The following is an 11456-nucleotide window of genomic DNA, read 5'->3' as shown; positions in this document are numbered from 1 at the left end:
AATGAATCATCACCATCTCAAATTATGTCCAATTAAAATCCAATTAAAATGTCCATGTATTTTGTAAAATCAAACTCTTTAGTTCTGCTATTAAATTTTTATTAAAAAAATGATAGTCAACTTGTTTTATCCTCAATTAGAGGGATTAAATAGTATGAATAGTTAAATTATATGGACTAAATAATACAAATATCGAAGGCTAAAATAAGTTGACTAACGTTTTTTTTATAAAAGAACTAACATATTTGATTTTATAAAATACGTAGACGTTTTAATTCAACCTTTTAAAAAAGAAACTAAGTAATTAATTTTAACAGGACCTGATAATATTTTACCCATAATAATATACAAAGCTTTTGTGACGATGTACTCATTTTTTCAAATATATACGCATGTACTATAAATATAAGGTCTCTTATCAGCTATTTATATATAAAAAAAAAGAAAATAATTTATTATTTAATTACTGTATTTATTTATTATTAACACTTTCATTTATTTATTGTGAAAAATATATTAAAAAGTCTCTCAATTGTCATTCTGTCAACACTTGTGTCTATTTGTCTTACTAGAATTTTGAGTTATTAATATAATAAATATATTCAAAGGTGATGAAGGTCCTACTAAAGAGTCATTAATATAATAAGTTTATTCAAAGGCGATGAAGGCGACAAATGCCGATACAACAACATAAAAAAATTAAGAGGTATGGGTGGTCTTTCTTCTAAAATTGATTTATACCATAAAATTTCATTTGAGTTTGGTGATAGCTTTGATATAATTTTTATCATCCTTCAATGGTGAAAAAAGTACAAATCAAAATTTCCAATTTTATCAAATATAGTAAGAGATCCTTGTGGCTCCTATTTCAACAATCGTAGTGGAATAAGCTTTTAGTGTGCACTAGATGATACACGATTAAGTTGAACCTAAAATATAATTGATACTATTGATGATGACTTCATAAATCAAAACACAGTGACCACAAATGAGGATTAAGATATGTTAAGATTTTTATTAAAAAAAATTGTGAGTGTTTTGATTTCTGTATCGTCCCAACCCGAACTAAAATTGAAATTGCAAAGACCAAAATCATAGAAAATTGGCCCTAATTGATCTAGTTTTAGTCTCTAGGTTTCACGAATCGAAATTGCTGATTTTAATATGAAATTGGAGCATAATTGGTCATTATTGAGTCTATTATATCTAAAGGTGTGCATGATTTCTGAAAGTCGTAAATCGAATCAAAAAACTGTACCAAATAAAATAATCATATGAAATTAAACTGAAATTATTTTATTGTTTTACTTCTGTTTTTATTTTTTATTAAGATTCGAACTGAAATTATATAAAATATTTGGAACCAAACTAAAGTTGGATTCCGACTCTTCTAACTCCTAACTCCAAGAAGCTAAATTGACTTGGGCATGGCTATTTCGATATGTGATGAATCAATTAAGAAAGGGATTGAATCAAGTTATTACACTTCCAAATGACTTTGCATATATCAACCAACTGACCTAACAATATAATAGAAATCACTTATTTTTCCAGTCTATCTGAAATTTAAAATTTCATTATGAAGGCACAAATAAAGACAGGAGTGGAGATTCAGTTTCAACTTCTCATAAAGCCCAACCTCATTTATACACATTATAATTTAGTGCACAAACCCAGAAAGGCTTTGATAGAGATGAGTCCAAATACAAAATTCTTTGTAAAAAGCAGGGAGGTCCAGCAAAACAAAGAAAAAGAAGGGCAGCTCCAGTTCAAAAGATTTTTTATATTTTTTTTTTATTAATAATAATAATCCAAAATGTACAAAATCTTTAATAAGAAGAACAATATTTCCTCTAATCCAAGACTGTAACCTAAAAATCGCTGGAGTTATATGCCATCTAACAAAATCAAGAACCTATCTCATAACAATCATCAATTTAAATCAGTAATGATGGATTCATATCTAAAGTTGAACGAATTCTAAAAAGTATTGGAGTTTCAAATCTCTTTTTCATTCACAATAGTATAATATATATATACAGAAAAATACATAATACCCATCCTCAATAGGATACTTTTCTAAAGATAGAAAACCACAGCAAGTCTACAACTAGAAAACTCCTATACAAAGTAAACATTTGTACAAAAAGAAAGTCCCAAAATTATAAACCGAAATTATAGTAGTCAATAACTAGTTGGAGCATGAGGGTTAAAAATGCCCAACTTGCAAAGAAGAAAATCAAACTGATCCTTTCCCAAGGCCTTCGTAAAAATATCAGCCAGTTGCGTAGAAGACTTGACAAACGCAGTCTAAATATTTCCATTTTGAATCTCATCACGAATAAAATGGCAATCCACTTCAATGTGCTTTGTTCTTTCATGATAAACGGGATTAGCAGCAATGTGCAAAGCTGATTGGCTGTCGCAATACAAACGCATAGGAGCAGAGTCTTTAACACTAAGAGAAGCCAATAATCCCTTTAACCATTTGAGCTCGCAAGCCGTAGCAGTCATAGAACGATATTCAGATTCTGCAGATGATCGAGAAACTATGTGCTGCTTCTTGGTTTTCCAAGAAACAGGTGAATTCCCCAATAGAACAAAATATCCAGTCAAAGATTGCCAGGTCAATGGACAGGCAGCCCAATCCGAGTCACAGTAAGCGTACAATTTCAAATCACAATTGGCTCAAAGCAGAATACCTTGACCCGGGTTCCTCTTTAAATAACGCACAACCCTCAAAGTTGCATCCTAATGCTCTTTCTTTGGACCTTGCATAAACTGGGCAAGAACATGCACACAATATGACAACTCAGGTCTAGTAATTGTTAGATAAATGAGACGCCCAACTAGTCTTCTAAACTGACCAGGATCATTAATGTCATCTCCTGTAGCAAGAGCCAGCTTGTGATTTTGTTCAAGAGGAGTGTTGGCTGGCCTAGCCGCAAGCAGACCTGCTTTAGATATAATATACAAAGCATACATATGCTGACACAAGAAAATTCCATCTGGATTGCGTGCCACTTATATCCCGAGAAAGTATTTCAACTTCCCCAAATCCTTCATATGAAAACATCTATTCAAATCATCTTTGAATCTTTGCACTGCTATTTCATCACTACCCGAAATAATTAGATCATCCACATGGACAAGGATATTCAATTGTACATGACCATCCCGAAATATGAATAAAGAGTAATCAGAACTAGATTGTTTGAATCCATACCCCTTTAAGGATGCAGCCAATTTAGCAAACCAACAACGAGGTGCTTGTCGCAAACCGTACAAAGATTTTCGAAGACGACACACCTTTCCAGGAGTTTGAGAAATGAAACCAGTACGCATTTTCATATACACCTCCTCATCTAAATCACCGTGCAAAAACGCATTTTGCACATCCATCTGATGAAGTTCCCAATTTTTTGCGGCTACAATAGCAAGAAAAGTGCAGACCGTAGTCATCTTTGTTGTGGGAGCAAACGTTTCATGATAATCGATTCCTTCAACTTGCTTATTGTCAAGTATCACTAAACGTGCTTTACAACGTTCTATACTCCCATTGGTGTTATACTTAATTTTATAGACCCACTTGCTTCCAATTGCTTTCTTTCCAGGAGGCAAGTCTTCTACTGTCCATGTACCATTGTCCTCTAGAGCTTGTATCTCTTTTCTCATTGCATCTCTCCAACATTTCTTCTTCATTGCCTCTGCATAAGTATTAGGTTCATGTCTTGCAGTGATGCTAGCTAAAAATGAACGATGCTGCGAGGAGAATTTATCATAATTCACAAAATGTGCTATAGGATAAGGAATACCTGAGGAGTTTGATTGGAATGACGAGCTCGTTGAGGGGCTTACATGAATAGTATGAGTTATATAATCCTTCAAACGAACTGAAGGCTGCCTTATCCTATGTCCCCTACCAAGGTGCTCCTCCACACCGTCAACACTTTCTATGCCATCACTCTATTTTCTTCATTGATAGCAATTACTTCCTCTTCTTCACTTCGCTTCTCTTGATCCTCAACAACATCAAAACCCATATTCATATTTCTATTTTCAGTTAGCTCCATATCTACAATATTCTTTTCAGCATAAGGAAATTTGGCTTCAACAAAAACCACATCCCTAGAAACAAAATAGTCACCTTTCTCCAAATCATATAATCTCCATCCTTTCTTCTCAAAAGGGTATCCTACAAAAACACACTTCCTACTTCTACTTGCAAACTTATCATTATTCCGATTCAAATTATGCACATAGCAAAGGCACCCAAAGGTCCTAATATGCTTATAAGAAGTAGGCTCTCCAAAAAGAATTTCATATGGTGTTTTACCATCCAACACCATAGAGGGAGTTCGATTAATTAAGTAACCAACTGTAAGCACACACTCACCCCAAAATTCAATAGGCAAATTTGCTTGGAATCGCAAAGCTCTTGCCACATTAAGAATATGGCGATATTTTCTTTCAACTCGCCCATTTTGTTGTGGTGTACTAACGCACGATGTTTGATGCAATATACCATGTTCCTCAAAATAATTCTCCAAATAGGCAAATTCACTTCCATTGTCACTTCTAACAATTTTTACATTTTTTTCAAATTGTCTTTGAATCATCATAATAAAATTTCTAAGAACATAAGCAACCTTATCTTTCTCACTCAGCAAGTATATCCAAACAGCACGAGAACAATCATCAACTATTGTTAAAAAATAAATTGCACCACAAGATGCTGGAACTCTATAAGGTCCCCATAAATTACAATGTATCAAATCAAAACATTCTTTGGCTTTATTGTCGCTAGAGAAGAACACTTCCCTGGTCTGTTTTGCTCTAAAACAAACATCACAAGCCTTATTACTATTTCTAGCCAAACTATCAACTTCAGAAATTAATTCTACCACTTTTGAGGAAGGATGAACCAACCTCCGATGCCATAGCTCAAAGGACGCAACATCCGTTATTTTGCAAGCATGAGCCGAACTCACTTCCTTAAGAAAATAAAGCCCCTCACGTTGTTCACCCACTCCAATCAGCCTCCTCGAATTTAGGTCCTATATAGCACAAAATTTATCAGTAATTTGAGCCACAAAATTCAAATCATGCAGAAGTTTTGATACAGATATTAAGTTGCAATTCAAATTAGGTACAAAAAGAGCATGTTGCAGCTTCAAATCCCCTCCGAGAACAACAATTCCTTCTTTGACTGCCATTGTCTTATCTCCATTAGGTAAACCAACCGACCAAGGTTCTATATCACGAACTTCTTTAAGGCAAGCATACGTTCCTGTCATATGATGAGAAGCACCTGTGTCAATAATCCAAGACAGAAAATTTTGCTTACCCGATAACCTTTCATTAGTGCCGTTCTTGGTTGAGCTCAACATCCCTATCAATTTGTTCCATTGCTCATCACTCAGCCCAGTAAAACCTTTCCTATTAGCATCAGTTACAGTTCCTTGTTCTCTTTTGCTTCTAGATACTTGTGCAGCATTGGCTCGTGAGTTGGCTCCCTTCTCATGACCTCCACCAGTCTGGCGTTTGCGTCCTCCACCATGTCCAGACATGTTGGAGTGAGGTCTATTCCCCCACCACTCTAGGTATCCTATTAACTGAAAACAAGACTCAGCATCATGTCCTTCTCGCTTGCAGTTAGAGCAAACTGCACTTTTATCCCTTCCATCCTCTCCTGAATTTCGACCACTAGCCTGTATTGCAAAGCTCATGGGGCTACCTTTTTCTTCCTTCGTTCGAGTCATGAACCTCACACGCTCTTGCTGAACAATTGTAGAGTAAACTCGATTTAGATTTGGCAGAGGTTCTGCACTTAGTATATTGGAACGTATCGTTCCATACCCTTCATCATCTAAGCCCATCAAAAATTAATGAACTTTTTCTTCTTCATGTTTCTTTTCCAATTCTGTAGTAAGATTGCATCTGCATCCACTACATTTACATACCGGTATCTGATCATAGTTGTTCAATTCATCCCAAATTGTTTTGAGCCGACCATAATATGAGACGATGGCCTGCCCATCTTGCTTGCAATTTGCAAGATCTGACTTCAATTGCTGCACTCTTGGTCCGTTTCCAATAGAAAATCATTGTTTAATATCTTCCCACAATTCCTTCACGTTCTCCGTATGAGATATGGTTGAACGAAGCGTGGGTTCAATGGTGTTGAAAATCCAGGCAACTAGCATTGAATTAACAGTCCACCAATCTTTAATTTTTGTGGAATCTTCTGGCTGTTTAACGGTTCCATTGATGAACCCATACTTCTTCTTGGCCCGTAGAGCAGTCCGAATTGCCCGTGCCCATTCATCATAGTTTTCCCCTCTCAACTGAACTTGAGTAATAATATTACCCAGATTATCATTCGAATTCAGTATATAAGGGTTCGAAGACGTCTTCGCAGAAGCTGATGGCACAACGGTTTCTTTCCCATCATTAGCCATAGCTCTGATACCATGAACAAATTCTAAAAAGTATTGGAGTTTCAAATCTCTCTTTTTCATTCACAATAGTAGAATATGTATATACAGAAAAATACCTAATGCCCATCCTCAATAGGATACTTTTCTAAAGATAGAAAACCACAGCAAGTCTACAACTAGAAAACTCCTATACAAAGTAAACATCTGTACAAAAAGAAAGTCCCAAAATTATAAACTGAAATTATAGTATCCAATAAAAATTGTGAGATTTTAATTTAAATTTTAATTAAAATTAATTATAAAAAAATCACAACTTGACATTAGCAAACTAATTACAACTTAATTAATCCTATTTTAACAAAATAAGTACTTAAATTTGTGATTTTAAATTTGTTATCTCTATTCCAAAATCCAAAATTAATAGGAAATATTACTATTTAATCTTTACATTTTGACGAAACTAATTATTTAGTCTCTAAATTAAAAAAAAAACTATTTAGTTATTATATTTTACTTTTATTAAATTATTTATTGCCAAATCTTATATTAGTCATCTGATTTTAATGCTAGTCAAACTACTATTTAGTCTCTTTATTTTAATAAAACTAATTAGTTAGTCCATATATTTTAAAATATATATATTATTATTATTTAGTATATCTATTTTAATGAAACTAATTAGTTAGTCTCTATATATTAAAAAATATATTCTTGAATAAAAGTAGAAATTTTGCTATATGGAGACTAAATCTACATTTGTATTTAAAAAAAAATGTTCAAGCCTTTTGTTCAATTCCCAAGGCATCATTTTTGTGTTTTTTCTATTAGAAAACAATTGTCTTGGATTGCTGTCTTGAACACTTGGACATATAGAGAAACTAATTAATCTTTTTACATAGACAACTTATATTATTTTCTATCAAAAGATTAAAAACTAAGAGAATGAGAGAGGGGTGTAGGTGCAAAAGGGATAAACATGAGAGATAAATAAGGGATGGTAAAAGCGAAGAGGAGAGGTTCAGGGCTGTTTGAATAGAAAAAATAATTTGAGTAATTAAAAAGTTAACAGAACTAAATTATAGAGATTAATTAATATATTTTTTAAAATATAAATATTAACTAATTAATTTTATTAAAATAGAAAGATTAAATAATAGTTTTATTGTCATTGACTAATAAAAAATTAATAAAGAGATTAATGAGTTAAATAGACTAAAAATAAAAAGATTAAATAGTATTTTTTTTTTTAAATTTAGAAACTAAATTGGTAACTTTATTAAATATAATGTCTAAATAGTAAGTTTCCTGGATTAATATATCTTGAATTTCCTATTTACCATCTAAGCGGCTAAGCGCGTGAGTTTTATGATTTTATGGTGTCGACCAATTGCTTGATGTGTTGAAAGATCTAAACATGGAAGCACGACCAGCATTCTTCAGAAACGCGCTTATAGCCGAGTACTCCTCAAACGCTCTAACATCAGCTCTACACCTGAGAAGCTGTGGAAAGAACAGCCAAAAACCGGTCACCAGCACAAACCCAACGGTCAAAGGAGTTGAGATGAACCTCGGCAAGCACCATCTTCTGGCAACCGCCTTCTTCAAGGCAACCTCTGCCACCAAACACACTCCATGAAGCAGAAAGAACCAGGTGATTTCCCACGTGGGCTTCACGCGGCCCAAGTAGTAGAACATGAGCTCGTGCATTACAGCCGACACGACAAAGGTGCCCAAGATTGCAGGGAGTGGAGCCCACCTGCGGCCAATGATTGGAGCAGATGTTTCGAGGAGGGGTTCATATACGGTGGGCCGCAGGATTCTGCTGACCATGAGATTCCATCTTCTACCCCAGAAGTCTTGAAGCGAAGTTGAGAGGTATGGCTCATTGAACTGTGGTTCAAGCTCGACTCCTAACAGGGCTCGAGCCATGGCTGCCACCGTGGCTAAGATTAATTCAAGGAAAAAGTATATGTGAAGACAATATAGGAGCAAGATTACCTTAGGATGGATGAATTCCCTGTAGTCATATACACGAACCAACATAGCCAAAAGCAAGCCCTTCACTGCATAATTTGGAATAGATTTATGGCCCTTTTTAGGAACCGGGTTTTGCTTATCTTGGCCATTTGGATGGAATTTTTGTTGGATTTTAATAGGAAAACAAGCAACAGGCAGAAAACAACTAAAAGAGATTGATGGGCTGTCGTCGGAGGAGGAGGAGGAGGATAAAGGGCCTTTACCAAAAGCATGAAGAGCGAGCTTGAAATTTGCAAGCCAAGCAATGAAGAAAGCTGTGATACCTCCAAAATGAATGGAGGAGAGGTTGAGAGGAAGAAGAAGAAATAGGCATAGAATTGGTAGGAAGCAAAAGAATCGTGCAGTACCTTTCGGGACTGTCCTCCCAATGGCAAAGCAATAAAACAGAGATGCAAAAACTGAGAACCATACCTTGAACAAGTTGTACAGTTCTCCTTCCATTTTTTTTTTTTTTTCTTTCTTGTGATCAATAGATGAATTTGAGGAATTGCAGAAGTAGTATTAGATCGTGAAGAAACGTGGAAGGGAGGAGGTGAATGGTGAAACCATGCACGGTAATCGTCTGTCTGTTTGGACGGTTAGATTTCTGGGCTTTTTCTCGGCAGGTTTTTTCACATGAAACTTAAGCTAAGATAGGTTATGGTGATCGAGCAAGCATGAACCTTTTTTTTTTAAAGGCTGCTTTAATAGTAAATAAATAATGGGTATGATTTTTCAATTGCATGCCATTTTGGAAATCTCTGTGACGGTCTAATTATCTCATTTTCTAGAGGACGAATAAAGTTGGGCACGGCCCTTGTTTGGTATATATATATTTTTAGCAATTTATTTATTTAATATTTAATTAATAAATTTTTATAAAGTTTATTTATAATTCAAATTTGATACTCATTCAAAATTATATATATATTTCATTTGTTATAGTTCCACATATGTATTTTATAATTTACCTTTGACTGATATATTCCCACTTATAACCTTATTGAAGAAGACTCTAATTTGTGTGTTGGTTAAAACTTTGCAAGTTGTAATCAAGAAAATTGGTTGTTGAATGTGGATGATAGGAAAAACATGGAGGTTCTAGATGAAGGATAATTCCCGCATGGGTCACATTGTCTTTACTCTTTCGAATATTCTTGTTTATTTGGGAGTTTTTTTCTTAGACCGGGCCAATAGTGGTGGACCTACGTAGAAGTTTGAGGGTCGGTCCTTCAAAATTTTTAAAATTAAAAATTCACTCATAAATTTTAATATTTTTTTAAAAAGTTATTATTTAGTCCTTTGATATTTTTATTGTTATTTTGATTTGTACTTTTATGCAAATTTTAATCATATTTTTACTTTTTTATTTTTTTATATTTTTTTTTAATCTTATATTTTGTCGAGTTTTCATTTATTTTTTTAAATATTCAATTGCCCTCAATACAAACTTCTAGTTTTATTCTGCTAGTCAATTATAGACTTAAAATATAAGATATATAGTAAAATTTATATTTTAAATATATAAATTTTATATATTTATATTTTAAATTCATAATACACTAAATAGAGACAAGAATTTTCCTTTAATTCAACTGCAAATTCTCACCACAAAATCAACACATCAATATACTTATATAATACATAATGGTATTCCCATAGTACTGCCATATAGCATTCTTTTTCATGGTATTATCACGTAGTATTGTTTATGGTATTTTCTCCATCTAATTCTCTTTTACTCTTTTTTTAATTATGGATGTGCATTATTCATTTATAACCGAATAACTAAACCGAACCTATGAAATTCGATTATTTTGATAAGAGTAAATTCGATTCGATTTAATTTTTAATTAGTTATAACAATAATTTTCAGTTTTCAGTTATCGGTTCGATTACTTTTGATTTGATAACTGAACTAATCGCAATAATCGAATTTTAATTAACTAATACATTAATTATAATTTTATTAAAAATGTATTATTTATAATTATTATTTTTATGATTTTACAATAATATTTAACTATAATTATTATATTATTAATATAAAACCATATTTATTATTTTTATAAATAAAAAGAATATAAATATATTTTTATTAATATTTTATTAAATAATTAATAATATAAAATATTTTTTTTTGGTTAATTTGGTTGTAACTAATAACCGACAAAATATTTTCAATTTTTGTTCATTTTAGTTTTGTCTCAATTTTGGTTCGGTTCGTTTAATATTTTTAAAAATCAGTTAATAATTCAATTAATTAAAAATTCAATTTGGTTTGATTCGATTAACCGAATACTCACCCTTGCTTTTAATTATATAACAAAATTTTGATATTTTAAATGACAAAAATAATCATGCGATTGAATCAACTTCAAATGATTCTATATTTTTAAATAATATTCCTATTATATTACTATATTTTCATTATAAAATCTTTATTAAAAAATCTGAGAGATAAAAATTAATAAAAATTATAAAATAATGCTTAATTAATAAAATAAAATATATAAAAATTAATTATATCTTTAAATAATATTTCTATTCTATTATTATATTTTTATCATGAAATCTTCATTAAAAAAATTTGAAAAATAAAAAGATTAATAAAAAAATATGAAATAATTAATAAAAAATTAAGATATTATTTAGTTTTCATATATTAAAATTAAAGAAAATTATTTATATATTAAAATTATTAATAACCACGGCCGTTACCATGGATAATTTTGTAATATATATATATATATATATATATATATATGGATAATTTCGTAACATATATATATATATATTAAAAGTAAGATGGTATTCCCCAAAAACTACTACGTAGCATTATCTTTTACAATATTATCACGTGGTTAATATGTGATAGAGTCTGACACATGACATTCTCTTCTGTGGTATTACCACGTGACAGAATCTGATACGTGACTAATATGTGACAAAATCGAACACGTGGCATTCTCTTCTATGATATTGTCACATAGCAAATAC

At 32.0% G+C, this 11456-nt stretch overlaps 1 protein-coding gene across 1 annotated transcript; it reads right to left on the bottom strand.

The window, feature by feature from the left end:
* Window positions 1–7700: 7700 nt before the first annotated feature.
* Window positions 7701–9224, bottom strand: LOC131182318 (acyl-CoA--sterol O-acyltransferase 1-like). Its single transcript, XM_058151399.1, has one exon. The coding sequence runs from the start codon at window positions 8916–8918 to the stop codon at window positions 7812–7814; it is 1107 nt and encodes a 368-aa protein (XP_058007382.1). The 5' UTR covers window positions 8919–9224; the 3' UTR covers window positions 7701–7811.
* Window positions 9225–11456: the final 2232 nt, after the last annotated feature.

The sequence above is a fragment of the Hevea brasiliensis genome, chromosome 8 (assembly GCF_030052815.1).
Source record: "Hevea brasiliensis isolate MT/VB/25A 57/8 chromosome 8, ASM3005281v1, whole genome shotgun sequence".
Classification (NCBI taxonomy): Eukaryota; Viridiplantae; Streptophyta; class Magnoliopsida; order Malpighiales; family Euphorbiaceae; genus Hevea; species Hevea brasiliensis.
Note: the sequence above shows the minus strand (reverse complement) of the source record. Positions and strands in the feature narration are given on the sequence as shown.

What these genes read in the sequence shown, in the direction of transcription:
- LOC131182318 (XM_058151399.1), bottom strand. Translation starts at nt 8,918, where the DNA reads ATGGAAGGAGAACTGTACAACTTGTTCAAGGTATGGTTCTCAGTTTTT.